The sequence below is a fragment of the Exophiala dermatitidis genome (assembly GCF_000230625.1).
Source record: "Exophiala dermatitidis NIH/UT8656 unplaced genomic scaffold supercont1.5, whole genome shotgun sequence".
NCBI lineage: Eukaryota > Fungi > Ascomycota > Eurotiomycetes > Chaetothyriales > Herpotrichiellaceae > Exophiala > Exophiala dermatitidis.
In genome coordinates this window covers 1590318-1616267 of record NW_008751650.1, presented here as the reverse complement: position 1 = coordinate 1616267, position 25950 = coordinate 1590318, and the positions used below count along the sequence as shown (strand labels likewise).

Here is a 25950-nt window from a genome sequence, read left to right as displayed (position 1 = left end):
GATGAAATCTAATATCCGTCGTAGGTGGCGTATCGCAGCCTCGCCGATTCAACGTCCAGTAGGGGTCCGGGTCCAGGCCAAGTCGCCCCCAGGACCCCGAGTAGACTGCGTTTTGTAAAGACCCTGGAAAAAGTGCCATAAGGTAGCGGGACAAACACCAAAGGGCGACAATCTGCCCTGTCAGACAGCTCGATCAGCCCCCACATCGTTAAAACGGGCAGCCCTGTCAAGCGCCACGCCGGCCTTCGAAGTTTCAGCTACGCAGAAGACCCTCGATTAGTCAGCTATCTTGAAGCCACGTGATCATATTTTTATCAACCAGTTGAAGGGACTCTGTTCCCGTTCCCATTTCTCAAAGTCCAACCTGCACCTGCCAGTGCCTGGCCGAATAGTAGTCTACTTGTTTATGACTGGAGCCCGGAAGAAGAAGACACTGTTACTATAACATTGTTTTTCACGCTGCAAACCTAAAAGCACTACCAAGAAAAGATGACTTATACACCGAATAACAAGACGCTTTCTGCTGTACTTCACAAGCCTGTCCGCCTGGTCCAAAAATAACCACCACCGTAATATCTCTGTCACGACTGTTCAAGCGCTAAGCACCGGTCAAATACTTGACCAGCTGTTCCCTCTCGCTGGTAGGAACAAGACTCAGGACCTCACGGACTCCCTTCAAGCCTCCCTCTTTGTTGCCCATCAACAGATCGGCAACCTTCTTACTGATTGACTCGCTCTTGACCGCATCGATCTTGGCGTACACTTCCTTTCTGTGACTCTCGTACCACTCAGCCACCTTGCGATCATCCTTCTCAAACTCGACATCCAGCAGGCCAGACCAGTGTTTGAGCAACGCCAGGTTAGTCTCTCTCGCGGCCATTCCGTTAGTTGGTGGAGAGGCACCGCCAGCTGCCTGACTGCTGCTGAGCTTCTTAAGCAACACTTCTTCAGACAACCTCCTGCGGAGACGCCAGTAGAAGAATCTTCTCGCGTTCTGCCATTTGAGTGGCATCCGGATGGCTCCTTTGGCTTGCATGCGTCCAGCACGATCGTGGAGATCGGCAAATTGAAGGGCAATCTGCTGGTAAACGGGCTCAAGAAGTTTTTCGCGCTCGGTCATCTTGGCCTTGATCTCGTTCATCTGGTCGGGAGTAAGGTCCTTGCGGAGCGACTGAGCTTTAAGCTCCCCATAGACCGGATCCAGTCGGGCCATGGTTTCAAGTTGCTTTTCGCGACGGTATTTGATACCCACAATACCTTCGGGCTCCAAGACGCCACCGCGAGATTCCTCGTCAGCGTACATCTCCATCTGTTCAGGATTGATGGTAGGATCGACCACGACCTAAACGCAAGTTAGTGTCTGCAATAATTCGAGTCAGGATGTTGACTTACCCATGATCCACCACGAAGTTCGCCGTACGGAGGGATGTAGACGAAGACTGGTTGCTCATACTTGACAAGGGCATCGACAATGTAGGATCCATATTTGAGCACCTCGTTGTACATGTCGCGTTGGCCACCGGAGAAACCACGCCAATTGGCGAGGATCATGACGGGAAGTTGTTCGCCATAGTTGAAGTCTTTGAGGGCTTGAGCAGTCTTGAAGGCGGAGTTGGGGAACCAGACACCTCCAGCTTCCTGGACAACCTGCTCCATGGAGTCGGCGTTGGCAGGGTCAGCGGGAGTAACGTTCTCCACAGTGCGAGTCTCGACTCCAATGACACCCATGGGGATGCCACCAAGACGAGCACGACCAATGACAACAGTTCGTGCCCAGCCGCCGAGGGCCTCCTGGAAAGAGTCCTTGTCGAACAAACCGGACACGAAGCCTTCCTCGTCTTCCTTGCCGGCGATGAGGTGTCGAACATCATAAGGCTGTCGTGGAGGAGGATAAAAGCCAATGTCACGATCCCAGGTATCAGCCGATGGGCTCACCGGTACTGGTTGACCCTTCTTGTCAGGGATGAATGACATCCATTCAACGATCTTCTCAACACCCTGGAAATCGTCACTGGCGGTCATGTGAGAGACACCATTCTTGTACATGATTTGAGTGCCACCGAGTTGCAAATTAGAGGTGTAGACCTCCTTGCCCAACACTTTGTTCAGGGCAGGGGCACCGGTGAGAATGATCGGTTGACCTTCGATCTGGATCGCACGCTGACCGAGACGAACTAGGTATGCACCAATACCCACAGAGCGACAAGTCACCAGGGTGATGGTGAAGATGTCCTCATAGGCCCTAGAGGTGGCGCCGGCAATGAGACCTGAGCCTCGCAAGCATTCCACTCCCAATCCGTCTTTGGCCCCGACGATCGTGGTGATCTTGTGCCGTTCCTCCCCGTCCTCGAAGACTTGTTCAGTGATGACTTCCTTGTTGCTGAGTTGCTTCCGCTTCTCGGGCGTCAGGTAGAGATACTTGAAACCTGCCTCGGGATGTGCTTCATCATTCCAGGCCACGGAGAAATGCGGGATGAGTTCATCAGCCATGCCAATCCGGGCACCAGAGTTGGCAGACAGATAAATGCGAGGGATACCAAGCTTCCTAGCAAATTCAGTGCACTTGAAGAAGAACTTGTCTTCCACAGGACCGAAAGATCCGATTTGGTAGGTGATGTCGTTGGCAATGATGACAAACCGTCTACCTCGGGGGTACTCAGGAGTTTTGGCTGTTAGCAGCCATGCAACCATACCGCAGGTGTTGGTACCGGGCTCGCGCGACACCTCGGTGACGTTGTCGTTGTCATCGAGGATGAGCTCGCTGTACTCAAGGCACATCCCAACCTCCGGTCTTGACTCGGCGAGAGGGGCATGCTTCGCAATGGCTTTGGCCCAGCTATTGGAAATGGCCTGTCTAAACAGTTCGGGGAAATCGTAGACATATTGCGTGCCCATCAAATGAGCCTTGTAACGCTTGGGCTGCAACCATTCCTTGGTCGGGTACGGGGTGGAAACTGGTCGGAGATGCATGGAGCCAACCTTAGTAGTACCGCCAATACTCTCGAAAACCCACTCGCCGGTGCGGGATTTTCTCTCGACATACGACTCGACTTGGACGACATATCCAGACGTATTCGTGATCATAACACGAAGAGGATATGGCAACCCAGTGTCGGGATCAGTGCACAAGATTCGGATTTCCGCGCCGGTGATACGAAGGCGTAGGAATCTCCGAGAGAACCGCTCCAGAAAGCCAGCAATTTGCTCCTCGACGTCTTTGGGTTGCAAATTGAATGTCGGGGTAAAGTTGATGAAGATATGGTTCAAATCGGAGTTGTTGTTACCGATGATTTCGAGAGCGTCACAGATGTCGTTGACGAGACGATCTGTCTCTGAGATCAGGTATTCAGCGGTGGGGATCTCGTCCTTCAATCGACCAGGACGGACAACGGCGCGTGTAAAGTAGCGCTTGTCAACAACCTTATCTCTTTCGTCGCCCTTGCCGATGGCCTCGTAAACATGGATATTCCTATTTTGTGTGAAAATAGGCTTGATCTTGAACCTCGACAATCTTCCCAGCTCCAGTTGGAACGCAAGGGCTGGTTCATTGTGTCTGATATCCATGTCTTCCTCGTAAGTCGGGCCACGGAAAGTAAAGTATCCCGGGTAAGTTCCCTCCTTGTGACCGCAAATGAAAGTGATACGGCGGACCTTGCGTGCCAGGAGCTCGGACTTGTATTCAGCGATCAGGCTGTGCAAACGTTTCAAGACCTCCGAATCATCCAGGCCTTCGATGTCGCGGATAGCGATATTGACGACATTGGTCAATTCGTCATCCGGCACCTCGGGCTTTTGTTGCTGCGGTCTTCTCTGACTATCCAGTGTCGGCAGGAGTTGTGGTTGGCTGGGGCGTTTGTCCTTAGACGCCTTGGGGAAGGCTTCCAGGGCACGCGCAAGAGTCTCATCGGCCTCGTCCAAGTAGTGGCAAGGTGCGATGACGCCCTTCCGAGTAGGCTCATCCTCCCCTCCTTGTACCTTGTTAAGGTACGACAAGTCACTCACAGAGGTGATGCGCTTGAATGGATTGCCCTGCTGTGAAGGAGTCGCTTGTCCAGACGGGAATGAGGACGCCAATGGCAAGCCAAACTCAGATTGTCCGACTTTGCGCAGAACGAAGTCCCACGAGATGAAGAAAGGAGGGTCCACATCATTGTGATACTCAATTGACTTGACAGTATAGGCACGATACGCGCGGCGGATGTACACTTCAAGGGCAGCGAGACCGACCCAAGGGTCGTGGTGCGCGAAGAATAGCGGGAGAACATCGAAGACCGTGTAACGTGAGTCGACCACTTCCTTCAAGACATCGAGGTCGGGGTCACGGTGCTCCCAGCCCGTCTCGCCATATTTCGATTCCACCACCGAAGACTTGAGAATGTGCTCCATCTGCGAAGCTCTCTCCTCTAGGGAGGGTAAAGCGCAAAGGATCAACAACTCGCGTGCCTTCAAGGCGACCTTAGCGGTAGCACGCGACTCGAGCTCGGTAAGCTTGCGAAGGTAAGGTCGGAAATACTTGCCCACGTTTCCGACATTGGGCTGGTTAGGTCGGTACATGTCGAGGATTGCAATGATAAGATTGTTCTTCGCTGAAACACGCGTATGGGACAGCACCGTGAACACGACAGAAGTGAGATCATCCTTGTGCTCATCTCGGAGTTTGAGAATGACGTCCTCATCGCGGTGACTACCGGAAGCAAAGAGCTTCTCGACTTGGTAGTATTGGTCGAGCAGGCCCGTAAAGACCGAGAATTCATGAACCTTCAGACCCTCCGCATATCGGTTGATAACTTCCTCGAGAGGTGCCAAAGTGGTGCGAAGGGTCGCCCCATCGGCAGGAGACATGTTTTCTTCAATGTAACGGTTGATGGCCTTTTGCAATTGCTTGGCAGGGAACTCAGCCTTGCGGGAATGAGCTCGTTCGACAATCTGGTCAAGTTGAGCATCAAGCTTTTGCGGCGTCCTAGAATGGAGGGCGGAAGCTCTTGCCGTCCATTCGCCATAAGGCAATTCTGGGTCTCTCAACACGGAAACCAATTCTTTCAGGGTGGACGCCATGATAACTTGATTATCGAAGCCCATCAAGATGTTCTGCAAGATGCCGAAAAGAAGCGCGAAACGCTGGTGGGGCTTGTTGCCGACGACTTGTGGAGGACCAAGATCCGGGAGCTGTCCAGTAAAAGTCTCTGCAGTCTTGACTCGGGACGGGTCATCGAGTGCTAGTATGCCCAGGATGTCACCAGCTTCGAGCGTGGCTCCTGGTTGTTTGATGAATTGTACAACACCGTCTTCCTGAGCAATAAGCGGCATGTACATCTTCATTACCTCAACTTCGGCAAAAGGCTGGCCAGCTTTCACGTGAGCGCCATTCTCCACAGTGTACTTGACCAATTTACCCGGCGACGGGGTCCGGAGCTGAGTTGGGTCGTTCTCCTGCTCAAGGAGGCAGGTCTTGCTATCAACGCTGAGGCGGATAGCGGTGGCTTCCTCCTTCCAGTAAATGCTGTGAGATCGGCCAGCCAAGAGCATCAACAAACCGCCGTCCGCAAGAGTTCGCACTCCAACCGAACATTTTGAGCCGTTGATGAAAATGTGGTAACTATCCAGACTTGCTCGGGTTGCGGTGAATTTGTACCTCTGGCCCTCGTAGATAAAATCGAGGGGAAAGACGGTTTTGAGCAAATCTTTTGGAGGCACTTGACCCTTCTCCAAACCCTTGCGGTACTCAGCAATGCAGGCCTCACTTGCAATGTGGGCTTTGGTAAGAGCTCCGGCGAGAACAGCAAGCATTGGGTCGGGGCGTTCGGCTGTCAGCTTCTTCGAAATCAACTCATCAAGCCAACCAGTGGTGATGGTATTTTCCTCAAAAGCCGGGGTCTCCAGCAGCTTGATCAAGTATTCAATGGTGGTTCTGAAATCACCTCGGATGCTCAATTCTTTTAGAGCAACGACCATATGCTTTCGGGAGGCAGATCGATTCTCGCCATATGCAAAGATATGACCAAACTGGCTGTCGGAGAAGCTGTGGATGCTGGAATTGGAAGACACGGAGAAATAACCCCAGACGTTGGAACTGGAGCGGAAGTTCAGGTCGTGCATGGTACCGCTTGAGGGCTTGAAGCCTTCACCGGGATCTTCAGACGTAATACGGCAGGCGGTAGTATGGCCCTTGGGCCGCGGCCGGCGCTGAGTCTTTAGACTGGCCTCGTTCTTGAAATGAAAGTCAATCTCGGTCGACGTGTGCGGGTCCACGCCATACAACAGACGAATGTCGCGAATCCGATGAAGTGGCAGGCCCATGGCAATCTGAAGCTGGGCAGCAGGCAGGTTGACACCGCTCACCATTTCCGTCGTCGGATGTTCCACCTGCAGACGGGGGTTCAGCTCAAGGAAGTAGAACTTGTCGTCCGCGTGCGAGTAGAGGTACTCAACCGTGCCAGCCGAAACATAGCCCACCAATTCTCCCAATCGGACGGCAGCTTGCTCCATCTGGTGGAAAGTCTCTGGCTTTGCGACTGTGACTGGAGCTTCTTCGATGATTTTTTGATGTCTGCGCTGCACGGAACAGTCTCGGCCGAAGAGGGAGATATTGTTACCGTACTGGTCCGCCAGAAGCTGCACCTCCAAATGACGGGCGTTCCCTGCAAGCTTCATGATGAAGATGGGAGAACCAGGGATTTCGTTGGCCGCCGCGTTGTACAAGGAGACAAAGTCCTCTTCATTCTCGACTTTTCGGATACCTTTACCACCTCCTCCTTCTGAAGCCTTGACCATCACGGGGAATCCAATCTTCCTCGCAGCCTCCAAGCCTTCTTCCGGCGAATGAACACAGCCTTTGTCGTAGACTTCGTCTTTGACAGTAACGATGCCGTCCTTGTCAATTTCCACCTCGTCAACACCTTCTCCAGACCAGGGAATACAGGGTACTTTAGCATGTTGCGCGACAATTGTGGAAGAGATTTTGTCACCCAGAGATCGCATCGCGGACCCTGGAGGGCCGATGAATATGATCTTCTTTGGCGACGCTGCCAACGACTCTGGTAGTTTAGGGTTTTCTGAGGCGTGACCCCAGCCGGCCCAAACAGCGTGGACGTTCATACGCTCAGCGATATCAACAATCAGCTCGACGTTTGCATAATTGTTGTTATTCGTGCCTCCTGGCACCTGTTATCCTGTGGTCAGCCCGAGATCTGATTTGCTTCTGGCGATTGCTCTTTTTTCCGTACCTCAACATATTGATCCGCCATACGAATGTAGTCTGCGTTCGCCTGCAAATCTTCTGGTGTAGCCATCACCGTGAATTGAATGGCACGCTCATCGCCGAATGTCTCGTATGCCCATTTTCGTACTGAGCGGATTTCTTTGACGGCTGCGATACCGTTGTTCGCGATCAAAACCTACGTTCAAAGTCAGCTGCGCCCATGGCACACGGCCTGTACTGTGGAAACTCACAGATGTAATCACTGAGTGCCCATCATGCTCCTGGACAAAGTCCTTGACTCTGCTGGGAGGGGCATTCTCTAGGCTGTTTCCCCCAATGAAGTGGGAAGCGATTTTGTGCTTCGCCTGCCAGGAGCTGGTCGTGCCATCGGTGCCGTTTGGCAGCGAAGACCTTGCAGCCCCGTTGACACCATTGACGGTGGGAGCCATGATAGTCAAGCAAGCTCTATCTCATAGAATTAAGTTCTCTCTGTCTGCAACAGCCTCGGACAACGGGACTCGACAGAATCGTGGGTTGCGAGGGGTCGAAGCGTCAAAAAAGAATGGGAGTCCGGGGATACTCCAATTAAAACCGATGTATGAGATCACCCACCCCGAACGGCTCTACTGAAGCTCAAGAGGAAAGTGATAAAGAACGACGGGGTCGGAGGAAGGCCGTCAGAGGGAGTCAAGAGTAGATGAGGACGAAAGAGGACAAGGGAGGAAATCAGGTCAGCGATATGAGACGGCAGCGAGGGACGAAGGCGCAGGGAAGGTAATAATATGTTCCCATACTACAGGTATTACAGACAAGTAGGGTAATAAAAACAAGGGCAGTGGTAGCTGCAACGCCGCGACTGTGACTTGTTGGATGGGCGGAGGAAACGGGTCTAGCGCAGCGCAAGGCGGGCCGCAGCCCAGCAGCGAGCGAGTCCAACTGTCATCAACATCACTGCGTGGTAGGGGGTTTACGAGCAAGATGCAGCGCTACGTAAACAGGGCCTTCTTGGGCGTCCCAAGGCCAAAGAGTGCCTCCGGGGGCGTCAGCCTCCAGGCAGCTTCGCGCAAAAACACTCGCCTGGGAGACCCTGTGTATTCGGGCGGCGGCCACAGGGGGGGTGGAGGCAAGACAGCATTTTTAGTTGGGGCTGCATCGCCGAAGAAGCCAACCGGGGAGGCGCCCGGCCTGATTGGATTGCACACCCTTTAGGCTTTCCTTAGGCGGTCGATCCGGTCGCTGATTAGGTGCAACAGCAACCAACGGGCCCACAGCAGCTCCTCTGTGCAGAGCCCAAATCCCAACCCCAACTCCAACAGTTTGCTCACAGACGCTACAGCAGACGTAAGTGTATTTTGCTTGCCGCCATCGTGGTTGTTGAGAGCCTGGTGCATGACGTCGGCTCCCCCATGGTGGGTATTGCTCGTCCCCAGTAACTGACTGTACCGCCATCAAAAATTCTTCCGATCGTCCCTTGTCACCAAAGGTTTAGAGGGCTAGCAATATATGGCCGTGGCTGCTAAGGGTATCACGGACGGATGGAACAGTCCTCAACCATGGCACCTCAGGGTAGGAGAGGAACGGGATGTTGGACGATACCTACGCAACAGCAACCACTAGACCTTCCTGCGTCGCACCGACGGAACGGTCGTAATTCGTACAACGGTATAGCTATACTACGATATTGATTGAGTGAAGGAGACATTCTTTTTCGTGCGGCCGTTGGGCTTTTCTCCTATCTCTCTTCAGCCTCAGGTGGGGATCCGCAGAAAAGGCTGGCTACGGGTTAAATTTCAGATCGATATTCGATGTGGCGTACGAGACGGAGTCCGCAGTGGTCCTGATGCCAATACACAATTTCGGAGTCCGTAGTTGGTTGCATCTCTTTTATTATGCCACTATCCACCAACAATGAAGAATATTCGTCATGTCCCGACACTGCCTTTATCTCGATCGTGCCGCTCTTTCTCTGCAAGGGCGGGTTTGCATGTAAGGAGTAGGGACGTCAGTATTTGTACGTCGACAAGAGGAGCCCGGGCCAAAGCCGCAGACGTCTGATGCGGACACCTGTTCCACGGCTGATGGACTGAAGAGAGGTTCTCGGTCGAAATGCCTGCAAAGATCTGGCGGTCCCGGCACAAGGGGGTCAGCCGAGTTTGGCCCCGATCCCCAAAATCTGATGGGCCTTTTTTTGGTGCCAGGTTGGACGAAGGTGAGACTGGCGCGGGATTCTAATTTTGGTTGTTGGGCGCCCCATCAATCTGGCAGCCCGCAAGTGCCTTCTTTGTATGGACGTCAATCGCAGTCGCTGTTCCACCGCTACTCGGCGTTCGTCCGGCTAGTGCAATACTCGATTCAAAGAGACAAAGTACTATCACAGCATGCAGTGGGTATCTGCATGAACAAATTCGTCAATAACTGTACAACTTCACGACTATGCGCCTCCTCTCCATATGACTTATGTCAGCCAAAGCAGAGTGTCACGTGCCGCTTAAACCTCGCCTCCGCCTCGCGGGTGAAGGAGGCAGCACCGTCGTCAGATTGGGATGGTCTCATAATCGTGTATCAACTGGTCCCAAAACAACCATTCTGAACCATCCGGAACGAGGCTATTGCCGAGAGTGAAGTCTGTGTCGTCAAAGTTGCCAAAAACCGCATCAGCCTCGTTGACAGGAGGACTTTTCCCGGACTCGTTCCTGTTGCCGACCCCAATTGCCTTCGATTCTGGACTTCTGGACAATTTGTTCCCGCACTGGGTGGAGCGGAGCGCAGTGATGAACGACGGCTCAGGCATGGAGTTCTTCGGCGGGTTAGCCATCCAGGCTTTCAACGTGACTGTTCCGACGGCAATATGAATGGCTCGTTTAGCCTGGAGAATCTCCGCGTGATTCGTATAGACCTCAGCCACCTTATCCCAGGCTGCTGCCAGTTCCTCACTGGAGAAGAATCCGACCTTGGCGATACTGGTCAAGATGCATATGATGGCATCCCCTAAGAAAAACCCCTTGAACGACCAGTGGTATCGCTTCATTTTTGGGTGGCTGTAGGCAGCGCTGTCGGCGTCAAGAACCTTGTGAGCGAGTGCACAGAGGTGTCTCCTTTCGTGATCGCCAATACTTTGATTCATCAATTGGGGCATCTTGCTGTGCAGACGCACGGCGTTGGCTGCAGACCTTACCACCCCTAACGTGAGGAAGTGTAATGGGTCAGTTATGTCGCAGTAGCGGAGATATTTTGTTTCCGCGATATTCTCGACCTCATCTACGATCCTTTCGAGCTCGACAGTCTCTTTCAGCTCCACGGCCCCACCAAGATCTTTCATTCTGACACCCGTTTGGGTGTAAAATCGAGTAAGTTCTGTTCTCGCAAGAACAAACATCATTTCAGTCGCGCCTTTCTGCTCCACGGGCTGCTGTGGCATACCAGGGTAAATCTGGCAATCGTTGATGTTGCTCGGCTGTTTGGTATCCCAGCTGGTAGGTGAGATCATGATACCAGTACCTGAAACTTGGCCAGCATAGCCATCCAGCGGGAGAAGTTGCCAAAAGAGTCGCCGCCGCATTTGGACCTCGAAAGGAGGCAGCCCAAGTTTTTCACCATCATGATGAAGTCCCATGCGCTGCGAGATGCGAACCGCCACACCAGACAGGATCCAAAAGGTGTGAGGATCAATCTGCGTACGCACAGCAATGAGGAACAGCACGAACGCCTGCATGACGAGCATGTCTGTTGTCTTCAACCAGGATGCATTGACAAGCGCTTGTCGAATGGCGTGTTGGTACTTTGCTAACAACGAAGCCTGTGCTTGCCCGAATTCCCGCATACAGTCTTCGTCAGTCATGGAGTAGACTGCAATATGGTAAATGGCAAAGAGCAGGCATTCCTGTGCCTTTGACGCCGCACTCGGCCGTTGGGACACAGCGTCGACCATCCTAGACATAGATGGCACATGCAGGACCTTGCACAGAGGCTCGACATTTGCCACATAGACTGCCCACAGCTTCATCGCATCGCTATGTTTGGGATGATAGTCGACTAGGTTGTGGGAGAGTCTGAGAAGTGCACTTGAGATCAGATCTTCGGTCGAGGGTGTGGTTTCCGCAGGAGTCCGTTTGTCGTCCTCCTCCTCGTGGGAGATTTGTGACATCTCCTCTTCTCCCAATTCGCGCCAGAGACTGCTGTTGACATATCGAGCTTTGCCCTCGCCTGCAACCAATTTGCCGCTTTTGCTCGATAGAGACTGACTGTCTGGCAACAAGCTGGAGTTTTGGATGCTTTGAGGCGTCTCCATGTAAGATGGCGACGCGACGCCCGTACTTCGGAGCAGCCCGTTGTCTTGTAACGTGCGCTCATACCGCGCAACCCGCTCGAAGACGGTCTCGTTGCGCTTTCGCTTGGGTCGCCGTGGTGGCGGCGCCTCGTAGAAGCATTCAATCTTGCCTTTGATACAGCTTGAGCACGTTGGGGCCACCTTGTCGCATTTGACCTTCCTCCGCGCGCATGGCTGACAAGTATAGGGCATCACGCGAGCTTGCGCCGCGTCTGCATTTCCACCGCCTTCTTTGACGACTGGTTGATCATACATCACGGTGATTGTAAAAGGTTCTTGAGATCATGAATGCGGTCCATCTTGCAACCCGGAGCGATGGAGGGAGGGCCCCATTGATGAAGCCCGTGCAAAGCACTCGGGTGAGTGCTCGGGAGCAACGGGCAGAGTACTTCGGGTGCAATCCATCGGGCCCGGGCCAAATCCTTGGCTCCGATTGGCCAGTTCCGCCCGACCCTCAGCCTCGCCTCAACGAATCTTCAAGGACAGCATTGATCTCGACGTATTCCCAGGGGAAGAAATTGCTCGTGGACAAATATAAATACCATGGCTGATCCGGGCAGGGTAGAAACAATGGCATTTCCTCTCTACACACAAAACGACCAAGAACACCTTGCATTTATTCAACAACAATTTCATCCTCCATGGCTTCTCCACCAAATCAGACAAGTGCCTCACCAGGACACACTGTCGAATATGAGAAGCAAATGGAACATGCCACGACCACAAAACAAGAACCAGACCTAGAGGCCGGGCTCACGTCTTCATCAGAGCCCAGCGCCACCACCACTTTAGAGGGAGCAGACGACAAAGAAGCAACAAAAGACCCCAACCTCGTCACCTGGGACGGGCCCGATGACCCCGAAAACCCCAAGAACTGGCCCAGCAAGACAAAATGGTCATTTACGGTTGCAGTGTCAGTTTTTACATTCATCTCGCCGGTTTCATCGGCAATGATTGCGCCTGCGCTGGCCAAGCTAGGTGAGGATCTCCACATGACCCGCGACATTGAGATAGAACTATCCCTCAGCATCTTCATCCTCGCATACGCCGTCGGGCCACTATTCTTCGGCCCGGCATCCGAACTCTGGGGACGCGTGCGTCTTCTACAACTCAGCAACCTATGGTACCTCGCATGGAACCTGGGATGCGGGTTCGCAACGAACAAGCCCGAGATATTCATCTTCCGCTTCCTCGCCGGCGCTGGCGGAAGTGCACCTCTTGCCATCGGTGGCGGATGCATCAGCGACGTCTGGACGGCCGAAGAACGCGGCAAGGCCATGGGAATCTACACTTTGGCTCCAATCCTCGGTCCCGTCGTGGGCCCCATCGCAGGTGGCTGGATTGCCGAAAAGACAACCTGGCGCTGGGTGTTCTGGTCATCCAGCGCACTGGCTCTGGGCATCCAAGTCGTCGGCTTGATTTGGCTCAAGGAGTCCCACCCACCCACGATCCTGCGCCGGAGACGGGATCGGCTGGTCAAGGAAACTGGCAATACCAATCTGAAGGTCTACATCCCGCAGCCCATCACTCCAGGTCAACCCGCTGCCTCTGGTCCAGACAACAACAGCAACAACAGCACTCCCAAGGTTCTTCTACAACCAGACAAGCCACCGAGTCTCCTCCACACCATCGGCAGCGCATTCATCCGACCTGGCAGGTTGATCGCCACCCAGCCCATCGTGCAAGTGATCGCACTCTACATGGCATATCTATTCGGCGTCATGTACTTGTTACTTGCAACATTTTCCAACATCTGGAGCGAAGTATACCACGAAAGTCGAGGCATCGGCGGATTCAACTACATCTCCATAGCGATCGGGTCATTTGTCGGCGTGTTCGCCAACTTCTACTACATCGACCGCATCTACAAACACCTGAAAGCAAAAAACGGCGGTGTCGGCCGACCCGAGTTCCGCATCCCATCCATGATTGTGGGATCTGCCACCGTCACGGTCGGCCTGTTCTGGTACGGATGGAGTGTGCAAGCTCGTATCCACTGGATCATGCCGAATTTGGGGGTCGCCATCTTCTCCGCGGGAACTATCGGCTGTTTGCAATCTATGCAGACCTATACTGTCGACAGCTACACCCGCTATGCGGCAAGTGCCTTGGCCGCCGTGGCCATCTTCCGCAGTCTGGCCGGGTTTGCGTTTCCTTTGTTCGCTCCTTATATGTATAAGGCGCTGGATTATGGTTGGGGAACAAGTGTTCTTGCTTTCATCAGTATTGGGATTGGATTTCCTGCCCCGTTCATCTTCTGGCTGTTTGGGCCCAAGTTGCGCGCCATGTCTAAGTACGCTGCTGGTTGAACTTTTGATTGAACCAGGAAGCACACGTTGTACTAATATGGCTGCTTGGTGTTTGTGAGGGGTGCGCGAAATGTGTATATCAGAGGTCTAAGCAGGGATTAATGTGGCGTGCGTTAGGGTCACAGACTAGGACAAGGGAAAATACCCTGAGGGGCGACAAAAGTATATACTCTTCTCAAGAAAAATAGTAATTGAGGACTCCCTATTTCAACTGTTGTACTGTCCAGCGTTTCCCCCGGCTCCATTGTGTCTCGCAGACAATTGAAATAGTATGTGGCATATGTCCAACTCTGTCCAGCTGATGTGAACCCAGTACACACCGCATCGGCATCATTACATTATCCAGTGGGCGACAAATGTATATCTGAACTAAACTAAGAAAATACACTTCACAAGGGATGGTAACATAGCTATAGAGCACGCCGCGACTATACCTACAGCTACAGTTTAAGGGCACAGCGTCCGCCGCGACTATATGTAAGCATATATCCAAAATATCCCGCGGCCACCTGGGCACCATAGACCTATAATCAAAAGCACGACACAAAGCCATACTGGGTACACATACGATGAAACACGAGGACCTCCCAGAGACATCAAACAGAGTCAAAATTCTCACAATCTAAAAACTAATCTAACAAAAAAGAAAACCCACTCTAACAATGGCCGGCCACACCACCACACCACACCACAAGCACAACCCCCAGAGGCCCCCGGATCTACACCTGGCGGAGAGAGGCCACCATCCTCTCCTCCATGGTGGCCCGCGCCGCGAGGTGGTACACATGTACCTCCTTTTGCTGGCGCGGGCGCCGGGACCGGCCGACCGCCTGCTCCATGGTGGCGTCTCTCTCCTCTCGAGACGACACCAGAAGCGGCGACAAGAACAACACATGGTTGGCCATGTGGAGGTTCCAGCCGGCGGCGTCGGCGCTGTCTGTCTTGAGGATCAGGAGCCACGCACCCGGCTCCTGACCCCGAGACAGCGCCTCGGCCGCCCGCTGGAACTTCCCCACGCCATTCTGCGTGTACTTGAAGCCATCGATGCTGGCCAGGCCTGCACGCTGGCAGGCCCGGACCAGAGCATCTTTGACCTCTGGGAATTGCACAAACACCAATCCAAGCTCGCGCTTGGCCTTAAATCCTTGGATGATCGCCATCGCCTTCATCATTCTCGAGCCCTCACCGACTCGGACAACATCATCACTGGTCACACTCACCGCCTTGGCCTTTCCTTTTCCCTTTCCCTTTGGCTCCATCACTTCGGCCACAAAGTGACTTGCCGGCTTGATCTGGTCGGGCGAAAAGCACACACAGCACGGAGTTTCAGTATATGTTCCCATTTCAGAACATTGCTCACACGCCACAATGTGGCCGCACGACGTCGAGATCTGGATGCTCTGGCCATCGGGTGTGGCATTTCCGCAGCCCAAACACTTTGGAAGTAGCATACCGTCTTTGTCCACCAACGCAGAGACCAACTCCAACAGGCGGAGACGACAAAACCCACGCGCCAAATCTCTGATCAGGACATGAACTCTGTCAATTCGGAGGTTCATTTCGTTTTCCAGGTCCTTCTTTGTCTGGGCAGCTTGGGCAGCCTTGTCCTGGAGCTTGGCCTTCTTTGGTTCTGGTTCTGGTTTTGGTGGCCTGGAGGGCCTTAGCTTGCGCGCAGGCTTCTTTGGGTCCTGTTTGGCGTTCCAAAAGAGCTGGGTGATGATGGGCAAGACGTCTCGGTCAGGCAATGCCCCGTTCTTGACATCGTACATGAAATCGTAAAATGCCGGTGTGCACACGGCTCGCTGCCCAGGGCTTCCAAGGGCTATGTACCATACCTCCTGGAACCATTGCAGAAGAAGTTCGGATCTGGCAACGAGAAGCTCCTTATGTGATTCGGCAAGATGCTGTAGAATTTGTCCTTCACTTCCGATCTTATTTTCTGGGATGCCTTCTAGTGATTGGGCGAGGATTGGTGCGGCACACATGCGTGCATAGTCAGGACTGGGCTTCTGCTCCACTGCTGTCTTCAAGCGGTCCACAAACGTCACCATCTGGTCATTACCCGCGTCGTCATCCTCAGCAGCGTCAGCTGGTTCTCCGTCACCGCCGTTGTTGTCATCAGGCTTCTGATTTCCATTTCCTTTGGCCGCCGCATTCGGCTTGGGGGGCTTCTTGTTGAACACCGTGTCTTGTTCCTCGACCAGCTGATCGACTTCCATGTACGTGATCATTTCGGACGGACTGAGGTCGAAATACTCAAAGTGCTCGTGTCTTGGTTTGAGGACCACGGCCGCTTGGTTCTTGCGGATGAACAGCTCAGAGAAAAGCGAGGTTCGCCGATACACAGTGTTGGTGTATGCTGACGAACGCAGTGTATGGTATGACTGGAATTCCTGGGCATCTGATCGGTCTCTTGTCATCTTGGATCCATCCTTGCCGAATGCAAACTTGCCGCTGCCCTCATCGTAAGTGGAGATGCGCGTGCCCAACAGCTTAGCCATGGTATTGACACTGTCATAAGAGTGAATTGGAGGAGTGCCTGACAGCAGCCATCTTGAATCGGACTGAAGCTTGAGAAGTGCAAGCAATGTCTTCCCGGGGATGTATGTGAACTCGTCAACGATGATTCTTCTGAATGAGAACATATGAAGGAGAGCGGGAATGGTCTCCATATTTTGGAAATCATCCAGCTCTTTTTCCCATCCGTCGTCTTGCGGTGGGGCTGTGTCTGCCTTTGTCTGGTCTGGCGCAATTGTAGGCCCGGCATCAGCTGGTGCGGGTTCGTTGGCCTTTGAAACAGGGGTTTGACTGGGCTTGTGGTCGCCGTCAGAATCAGATTGTTCAACCTCGTCCAGCTTCCTCTTATCCGCAGCAGCTGCTTCTGCTGCCGCCTTTTCCTTTTCAGCCTTTCTCTGCGCGGCCATCTCTGTTTTCTTGCTTGCTCGAGTCATGAACCCTTCAAAGCGGTCATAGCCCGACTGTTTCGCTCTCAGGCCCTTCCAGAACTTCCAGAATCCGGCCTCATTGTCCAGTAATGCCTGATTCGCATCTCCAAGAGAGTTTAGACTGGACTCCAGCCATTCGGCAAAAGCGCGGCCTGGATCATTCGGGACATTGGCTGCACAAGTTAGCTTGCGAAGTTGATTCCAATAATAAGGCTCTTCAAACATGTCCCACGGCGCCAGAATGAGAGAGGAGTCTTGGATATTTTGTCGCGAGTGCTTGGATAGATCTTTGACGTTTTGGATGAGCAGGTAATAGGGCTGGGGATTCCTGGCCTTTTTCGGATCAAATTTCTTCCAACCCAAGCACTCGATGCCTTCAGCCTCCCATTGTTTGATGATGTTTTTTGGCATGAGAATCAGGGTCGCATGGGTATCCATGTACGTATCCTGGGGCTGGGTGGTAAATGAAGAATAACTGGACAGTTGGTCCAAAGCCACCAGACCGAGGGCCGTAGTAGTCTTCCCGGCCCCAACATCATCGGCAATGATCCCGCCTCGCACTTGCACTTGGAGTCTTGCTCGAGCTTCGAGCCGCCATCCGACAGCAGGCAAACAAGACTCGACAAGGGCAAGTTCCTTCCAGCTCGGTGGATTTTGCTCCTGCTTCTGCATCCACGCTATTATCTTGCGCTGTGAGATCCAGAGTTTGCGCTGACGAATATCTGTGGTGGACACAGGTTGCTCCGATTCATTGTCCCGTAGTTGAAGCGAAGTAAAGACTGGGCGTGCTGCAAATGGATCGTGGCGCGTCAATCGCCAGCTGGAGTCGAGGAGCTGGGTCAGTGAACCGGAACTTGAGGCGAACTTGCCATTTGCACGGTGTATGAGGGTGGAGACGTTGAGCTGGATTTCCAAGAATGCTTGATCGCCATGGCAATGTATCAAGGCAACCGTTGGCTTTGGGCGACGCTTGAGAGCGTCTTCAAAAACTGCTGCTTCTTCGGCATTCTCGATCGGCTTGACAATATCTCTCTTGCCTACCTGTTGCATGACCCATCTGAGCTCTGGTGCTCGGGGAGAACATGCAAGGCAAACCGCAGTTTGGGCATCATCGACAGACTGCCATCCAGCATTTAAATGAGGCACGTCGGATGCGTGTGATATGATCCAACCAAATCCGCGTAAAACGTCGGGCTTGTTCTCCAGCTCGATAGTGATGACACGGCCTGGAGGGAATCTCTTTTGTTGGTCAGGATTCAGTCTCAATTGAACAACGAAAAGAGTCGACGCAGAGTTTCGACACTGAACATTCGCACCAACGTTGAACTCAGCTGGCTGATACCACTTGCGTATCTGCCGCCCTTCAGCTGGCACAGCCAGTTCCAAACCGGCGCCCTGAGCCTCCGACCATTGTGCTACAAGTTCGCAATCAAGTGTTTGACCCTCCGGCCACTTTGTCAACACTGCAGGTCTCCATGGCGCCGGAAGTCTTGCCAGAATGTACCGTTCGTCCGTTGAGACGCCGCGGGGAGGTTGGGTGGCGAATACTACCCGGTCCGAAAATGCTTCTCGCACGGGATGGGGATCCAAGAACATAAACACAGGACTGTCATCGTGCTGGGATTCAGAGACTTTTCGGTGCAATGTGCCACTGGCTGCAGGACATTGTTGCAAAAGACGGTATTTCCCAATGATCCGCTGCAGTGCCAAAGGAACTTCTCCATTGGCGTCAAGAGCAGGTTTGACCTCAATCTCGGAGAACACTTCCATTGTGTTGAATGGAGCTCCTTTAAGCCCTAGGTTTTGCTCCCAAGAAGGCTGTTTAGTTCCTGTGCCGAAGATGTTGACCTTGTGAGACTTATCCAGTCCCTTCCACAACTCCCACTCTCCTGACATCAAGGTTCGTGATGGGCGCATTCTAGCTACCGGATGCAGCAAAAGATCTCTTAGCTTGCTTTCAGCAGGTTCTGTGCTCGGCGGCTTGACGAAAAGTAGCCACGTCGGCTGTATGGAGAGCTTCGCTAATGCATTCGATACATTTGGCAACGCACGCTTCGTGTTCGGTGGTGGTTGAGTGAAAACAGGCACGAAGCTGAGTTGAAGTGTTGCATAGCCGGATTCGTAAGTTGCTTTCCAGGAGCCGTCGAACCTAACTCCCTGGAAGTACAGGTTTTCTTCGAAAGCTTTCTTGATCGACGATTTGTGGTGCAAGAAGAAGCCTTTGCTAGTAAGCTGGTCTAGCGCAGAAGTATATTGGCCCTGCAAGGCTAGGACTGGAGGCAGCGAACGAATCAGTTGTTGGACAAAGCTTCTTGCTGATTGACGAGAAACACCTAGTGACTCTGTCTGCAGTTCCTGCAAACCATCATGAGCATCTCGGCTGCAGGACCCACAGGTCGTGAAGAAGCACCCTAGGCAGATTAGAAGTTCGGTGGCATGGCGCTCAATACCTTCGCAACGGCACAGTGGCTGAGAGGCCTTTGCTCTGATTATCATGTCACCCAAGGGGATTGCATCCTTGATAGAGAATGAGTCATGGTCGCTCTGAAGCGGGAACTCTTTTGACCTCGCAACGAGCTCTGTTTCAGACAAGAGGGGCTGAGCCAAGGAACCTGCTTCGGTCGCTGTCACATCATCGCCTCCATGTTCATCTGTGTACTGTTGGAAGATAGTCGTTTGTTCAATCGTGCCAGGCTGCTGCTTGGTCGCCTTGTGACATGCGATCAGGGCACTGAGTATTGCAGCGCCGATAACAGTTGTAGTCATAGCGTTTCCAGCAAGGTCTTGGAGGTCCCGCGAAGAATCCTTGCTCAAGTTCAGATCACCAATGGGCATGCCCTGCAAGGCGAAAACTTCCAGACCAGTCAAAGGTCCACCTCTAGCTGTATGGAAGAGGCCACCTCTCGGTGTTATGCAACCTACCACCCCAAACTGCCGGCTGTCATTGTCCCGGTCGACGTTCTGAGAGACGTTGAAGTTTCTGTGCTTGGTGCGCATATCAAAGTCCCGCTCGACGACGTAGCGTAAATAGTTGATGTCAAGAGTGTCTCTTACTCTTTCCGTCTGTGCAAGTGCCCAATGTTGCCAGGCATGATCTTCCAACTTGCATTGTGAGTTGTTCTGCCGTCGGGTGTATGGATTTGACATGCCCAACTGTAGGCTCACGCGCACATCCAAATGACGCTTTCGACAGGCGGCCCAATTAACCAGCCTCTCACGTGTATCGAAATCTCCCGGATTCTCCTTCGCCAACTTGAGTCGTAGATCATCTTCATCCAGAAGGAAGTCCTTGTAGGGCGAGGATGCTCGACGCTGAAAGCGTGCCATGGAGCGAACAAACTCCATTCCGGCCAGTTCAAGATCGAGACCTACACGTCTGGCGTGTTCGATGTTGATCAGAAGACAGTAGCCTCGAATTCGTGTCTGCGGGACATAGTAGTTGATGGAGTTCACCTTCACTGGGACGACGAAGTAGCTCAAGCCGTAATTGGTCAAGTTGCCTGCTAATTGGTCCCACAGAGCGTTGGCGACGTTTTCCAAGATAATGATGTTTGGTTGATGAGCCCGTGCATAGGCAAATATACCCCATAAGGTCTGAGCGGATTCGCCGTCACTTTGCTTCTTGTGTGAGTTCAGCGACGAATAGTCCACACAGGATGAGCCTGCAATAAGAATGTGAACACCTTCGGGCGGGTCTGCACGTCTGCCATAGGCGCTGAACGGCCGAATTGATTTGTAGTCCTCTTGCTTTGCTTTTGCGTCCGCGTAAGGAATGAACTCGGTAACATCGCGGAAGATGACAGGAGGGCGAAAGTTTCGTTCGATAAACGCCTGCTTCTGTGGCTCTATTTCGGCGCTTCCGAGGTGTTGATAGCTGAACTTGTCAAAGCCAGAGAGACTCAATGCCTTCCGAAGGAGGTCCAGAGCAATGATGGGACTTTCAGTGCCTGAACACATGGTAAAGATTCGCGCGCCTTTACTAGCAAACGGCATGATGGATTCAAGCAGGCCGAGTCTCTTGCCAGTATCAGCTAGACAACCGAAAATTTCGTCGATATCCGATAGAGGAGGTGCCGTCAGATCAAGGCCTTGGTGTGAAAAGTAACCAGTGCCTAGGTCGGTGATTTCATCGTCTTCGTCATCTTCATAGTCATCTTCATCAGATGAAAGGCGTGGCTTGCTCGTCGAACTCTTTTCTTCGGGCAGCGGCAAACACTCTTGGTCGACCGGCTTACGGCGCAGCAACTCGTCCAGTGTCTGAATCTTTGTGTTGTCCAATGCTTTACAGATGCCTAGAAGGGTCTGGAAACACTCTGATTCTGGTGCACTTGCCGTCATCTTGGTTGTGTCATTGGGCGTGCTCATGACGCTCGCATCAGAGCTATTGGAGAGTGTTTGGTAAACTCGTCTTCCCTCCCTAGGTCGTGCTGTAGCTTTGTTTTTGCCAGTGTCCTTGAAGCGTACACCAATCCCGGTCATGCATCCGGCCTTCTTCGTGGGGTTGACGAATTTCAACTCGTCATCGAAATATTCTCTATCCCAATCGTCTGGCTGCGAAGGCCATGCTTTACTCTCGCCCTTGCTAATTTTCCACTCTTTAGGAGCAGCAGTCTTCGAAGACGAAGGGGCTTCCTCCGTCTTGCTAGACGATTTTTGCTGTTGCGTAGGAGTAGAGGTACCCGGCTTGGTCACTTGATCGCCCGTGGATGCAACGCGTGCTTTCTTTCTCGCCATTTCAACTCCCGTTAGACACTGTCGTTGAGATAGATGTGCGATGGGACAGATATAGGCTGTGTGTCGTGGATGTGTTAGCTCAACCCAAATATTGTTGGACCTGGAGACTTACGACTGTGCAGTCGCCTTTGGCGTATCAGGTTCTCGCTTGAGGAGAGCTGAGCAAACCCGTGTATCCAACTCGCTTCCAAAAAGAATTTGAAGAAGCCTGCTTTTGAGACTGCGCAAGTCAAGTGGTCTGAGATCTGCAGCCTGTAGCCGAGAGGACGTACTGGAGCGGTCGTTGAAACGTACCCAGACGGCGGTATCAGTGGATGTCAAAAAGGGAAGGGAATAGGCGTGGGAGCGGGAGGGTCACTCCAAGATCTCACTCTCTAGAGGGCTTCTGAGAATGGATCAAGAAGAAAAGAGAAGTTTGCACAAGCCGCAAGCTTCCAAGATGATCCTAGCAGCATGCATAGCTTGACAAAGAGTCCAAGAACCGTGATACCAAGCAACCAAGGCCAAAAGAGGGGTTGGTTGTTGCTTGTAGGTGATGCTGCAGAGGATGAAAATGAGAATGATGAAGAAGAAGGGGAAGAGGAAGCTGGCAGTGACCAGAAGAGGTGATGAAAGGGGTGCGAGCCTCGTGGCTGGTTATGCTGGATGGATCATTCCGGAATGCGGCTCAGCCGCCATGAAGCAGCCGCACGCCTCGCGATATCCAGAAGTGATAAGTCAACGCCAGGTTCCATTGTTGAACGCCAGATTCAGGTGACAATGTTGTGTTAGTGGTACCTAGTTGATTTGGCTCTGATTAATGCCATCTGTCCTTTCCTGTTCTCGCCCTGAACTGCATCTCTCAGAGAGTTATCCACCCTCACAATCGTTCAGCAATTTCATGCTGCAAAGACTCCTCCAATGTCTCTGAGACACAAAGGACAATGACAGAGACCCCTGGGCCCTCTCACCAGTATCATCCACATCCACATGCATTCCACAGACCCATCTGTCCCCAGTAGCATCTTCCGCCGCAGAGGGTGCTAAGGAGAGGCCAACCTCGACTGCCGCCAGTTACTACGGGGTTGGCAACCACAGCGTCGATTTTCAAGTGCTATTCCGAGGCGCACTTATGGCATCCCTGGATAAACTGCAGTGCAAGAGTTGGGCAGTATTGTGGTTTGTCATTTCAAGAAGAGACCGAGATGCTTCCTTCGAGGCCATAAGCAGCAGAGCCAAGGACGGAGTGCATCACAAGATAGCTCGCTCCAGCCTGGAAGTAACAGCCATTGGCAGTGGCCGCACGGGCTCCCCAGGAGCACCCTTCGCAGCCGCCGTACCGGTGCCTTGATGGGAATCCATGGCAGATGCTTGGTAAGGGGAAAGCCATCGCGCCCGAAAACGACAAGGGGACGTGGGAGGATACTTCCCTGAAATGCACATCTTTGCAAGACACGGAGGATAGGCTTCCGGCACGAAGCGTTTTCGAGCCCACCAGCGAGTACCGCATCTGGCCTTCGGCTTTACTGACAACAAACCTGTTGTGGCCCGGCTCTGGCCCTCCCGCTATCGGCACAGATGCTTTTGAGTGTATGAGCCCTGTGTCGCCGCAAGTGGAGCCTGCATGAGCCATCCTGATGCTGCAGCGCTACACGGGGAGCAAAGCGATAGGACTCATCCATGATCCTGTCGTGATTTTCTGAATGGGTCCAGTGTCTCAATGCCAGGTACACGAGATGCAGGTAGGATGGTCCGTGTTTAATACGTTCAAGGTTGTTGTTGTTCACATTCCAGGACAGTCTCATGCTTCAAGTGATTGGCCACATTCACTAGTGGGGCTGCTTGGCGGAGCTTAAGCAGACTTCTTCAGCCTCGTCGGCCTCGTCAGCCTCGTCAGCCTGATGGCCCTTGTCGCTGTCCTTCATCCTGAAGTTGGCCAGGCAGATGTCATGCTGCCCTCAAACTCTCCCAAAGAAGTGCTGGGGATGTGGTAACTCACTCACGGTGGGATGCCTCAAGCAATGCTGATACTATATTGGGGACTATGCCAGTAGCTGCAATGTTTCAGCGATTTGAGATATATGCATGACTTTACCTGCATTGTTATTGAACTAATGTGTTCAAGTGATGTAAGTCTGAAGCACAATCCCAGCACAGACGTTGTCCATGATCTTGAAAACTGGCGCCTCGCTGCACACTGCCGCTGACAGTACTGTGAGTACAAGCATGGTCGAACCTTTAGCCATCGGCCATAGATAGCCACGGATCATTTTGCAAAGGGAAATCGCCAGGAGAATGAAGGTCAGCCAAAGCCTTCTTGTCAGCGAGCAAGTGCATGCGCGGTTTGTCGAGGGTGGTGGGAGGGTTATATGAGGAAGATAGTCTTTGGTGCGGCAGAGGGCGAAGTCTGACTTTCGGAGGGTTTGTACTGCTATTGGTTGTCAGCAACCGTCCTCTAGAAGATTTGAAACGCTGAGCCACCTACAGGATAGATTGGATGCCTCACATATGCTCCCCTTCTTGATGGGACGGTGTTTAGGACAACCGAGAAAGTTTATCTCATCATGCACAGTTCAACGCTCAGTGGAACCTCTGACATCTCTACCGTCGCGACCAGAAACTGACGCAAACGGTAATTGGACCGCGGGACTGAGGCGGGGTGCACGAACAAAGATAAGGGCTTTTAAAAGGCTGTAAGGCAGGACACAACCTTACTGTGGGTAGGGGTGAAAGGAACAAAGAAGCTTTTACCCCGGACACTGGCATACCTCAGTTCAAGTTCAACCACCAGGTATCTTTTCCATCCCGCAAACCAGCAGGAGCGAAGCTTCCTGATTGCAACCTTGCCATTATCCCATCTGCCCAATTTGAACAGAAACAGCAGGCAGAGAGGAAAACAAGTAGCATAACTCAGCAACACGACGCTAGTATGAGTTCTGGGCGTAGTGTGAGGTCCGACTCTGTACGGTCTCTTGCAACTGGCTCTCATAGCTCAGACAATGTCTTATATCTTCCCGCAGTGCTGAACCATATCCCCGGGGCACTCCTCTGGAGGGCTACTGTTACATAGTCAAGACTAGCGGCCCTAAACCGGCTGTGCCCTGTCATTGTTAAACCGAGGCCGAGAAAGAGGCAGATGTACCTCGCACCGCTGTGGATGCTCTAAGAATAACTTTCTTTTAGAAAGTGCAGCAAAACGATGTGAGTAGTACAAGGGTAGCAGATATGCCTTTTGGCGCGCAAGGATGACAAGGCAAAGTCGAATGAAGACGCAGGGGATCCGAGTGAAGAATGTTACATTTTGACCACTGATCGCTAATGGATATTACCAACAAACGAGCCATGAGACCATGTGCAGCCAGATTACACGAAGTCCTGCACCATCATACCCCCTATTTCTTAGCTGAATCTTCGCCGGCGTTGACATTAAGCCCGAGACCTTGAGCATCGAGGTATAATTTGTTCTTGCCGCCAGACTCCTGCAAAATGGCAGCAATGTTTCGAGCATTCTCGATTTGCCTGAGTTCAACATAACTTCGACTCTTCTTGATCGCATCACCAATCAGTTCGGCAGAGCGGGCTTCACCCTGAGCGCGGACCATGGTCGCCTGCTTTTCTTGTCTTGCTTTGTCGACCAGGAAGGCCGCTCTCTGCGCTTCCTGCTGAGCAACCTGCTTAGCCTCAACCGCGGCAGTGAATTCGGGCGAGAACGAGAGATGTGTCAAAGACACGTCATCAAGCAAGATGTTGAACCGAGCGGCTCTTCTGGTGAGATTGTCTCTGACTAATCTTGCCACGTTCTCTCGCTGCGTGATGAGCTGGCTTGCATTGAATTGCGCCACGACGCTTTTGAGGACTTCGTTCACAATCGATGGCAGAACACGTTCATCGTAATCGGTGCCCAAAGTGCGATATATTTGAGGCAACGCATCGATTCGAGGCTTGGACAGGACACGGCATGTTATGTTGACCATCTGGAGATCTTTGGTGCCCGTCAAAGATGCCACATTTCGCGGCTTCGCTCGCACATCGTAGTCGATTGGTGTCTCGAACCAAGGTATACGCAGATGGGTCCCTTGTAGAAGTTAGAATATACTTCCACTGTTGCACTTATTACACATACCTTCGTTGTAGATCTCCTTCGACACTCCGCCTATTCTGGTATACTTGATGGCGCGATGACCACCGTCAACTAGCCCCGCGTCAGTAATCACCCACACACCTGACATGGACCGCGCATACCATTGAATATGGAATTTGAGATGACCACTCCAGCGACACCGACTCCGATCAATGCGAGAAGACCTCTTCCTGCGGCACCGCCGCCTCCCGGCACACCTTGGAAGCCTCGCCCGCTCCGCTGCTGCAGCGTCCGCTGGATCTGCTGGAAATGCTCCCGTGGATCGTACGACATGATTGAGGACTGTTAACCCTTGGGGAGGAAGGGCTGGGATGTGA

At 52.7% G+C, this 25950-nt stretch overlaps 5 protein-coding genes across 8 annotated transcripts; 1 reads left to right on the top strand and 4 right to left on the bottom strand.

Annotated features, from left to right (window-relative positions):
- Nucleotides 1–598: 598 nt before the first annotated feature.
- HMPREF1120_06163 (uncharacterized protein) lies at nt 599–7647 on the bottom strand (the record flags this gene model as incomplete). The annotated part of the gene is made up of 4 exons (XM_009160361.1): nt 599–1342; nt 1393–7161; nt 7224–7394; nt 7450–7647. The coding sequence occupies 4 exons, from the start codon at nt 7645–7647 to the stop codon at nt 599–601; spliced, it is 6882 nt and encodes a 2293-aa protein (XP_009158609.1).
- A 1021-nt stretch (nt 7648–8668) lies between these two features.
- On the top strand, nt 8669–16691 carry HMPREF1120_06161 (mitogen-activated protein kinase kinase kinase). Of its 4 annotated transcripts, none has more exons than XM_009160358.1 (3): nt 8669–14192; nt 14251–16299; nt 16356–16691. In XM_009160358.1, the coding sequence occupies exon 1, from the start codon at nt 12167–12169 to the stop codon at nt 13832–13834; it is 1668 nt and encodes a 555-aa protein (XP_009158606.1). In that variant the 5' UTR covers nt 8669–12166; the 3' UTR covers nt 13835–14192; nt 14251–16299; nt 16356–16691. The 4 variants fall into 4 exon arrangements, with proteins under 4 accessions (XP_009158606.1, XP_009158607.1, XP_009158605.1 ...); XM_009160359.1 differs by having other exon boundaries at nt 8669–14311; nt 14481–16299; XM_009160357.1 differs by having other exon boundaries at nt 8669–16160; nt 16207–16299.
- HMPREF1120_06162 (mitogen-activated protein kinase kinase kinase) lies at nt 9732–11780 on the bottom strand (the record flags this gene model as incomplete). The annotated part of the gene is made up of 1 exon (XM_009160360.1): nt 9732–11780. One exon carries the CDS (start codon nt 11778–11780, stop codon nt 9732–9734), a length of 2049 nt encoding a protein of 682 aa, XP_009158608.1.
- HMPREF1120_06160 (uncharacterized protein) lies at nt 14554–21513 on the bottom strand (the record flags this gene model as incomplete). Its single annotated transcript, XM_009160355.1, has 1 exon — nt 14554–21513. The coding sequence occupies one exon, from the start codon at nt 21511–21513 to the stop codon at nt 14554–14556; it is 6960 nt and encodes a 2319-aa protein (XP_009158603.1).
- A 3371-nt stretch (nt 21514–24884) lies between these two features.
- On the bottom strand, nt 24885–25950 carry HMPREF1120_06159 (uncharacterized protein; the record flags this gene model as incomplete). The annotated part of the gene is made up of 3 exons (XM_009160354.1): nt 25735–25950; nt 25616–25684; nt 24885–25567 (listed from the first exon to the last, which is right to left on the bottom strand). Exons 1-3 carry the CDS (start codon nt 25904–25906, stop codon nt 24885–24887), a joined length of 924 nt encoding a protein of 307 aa, XP_009158602.1. The 5' UTR covers nt 25907–25950.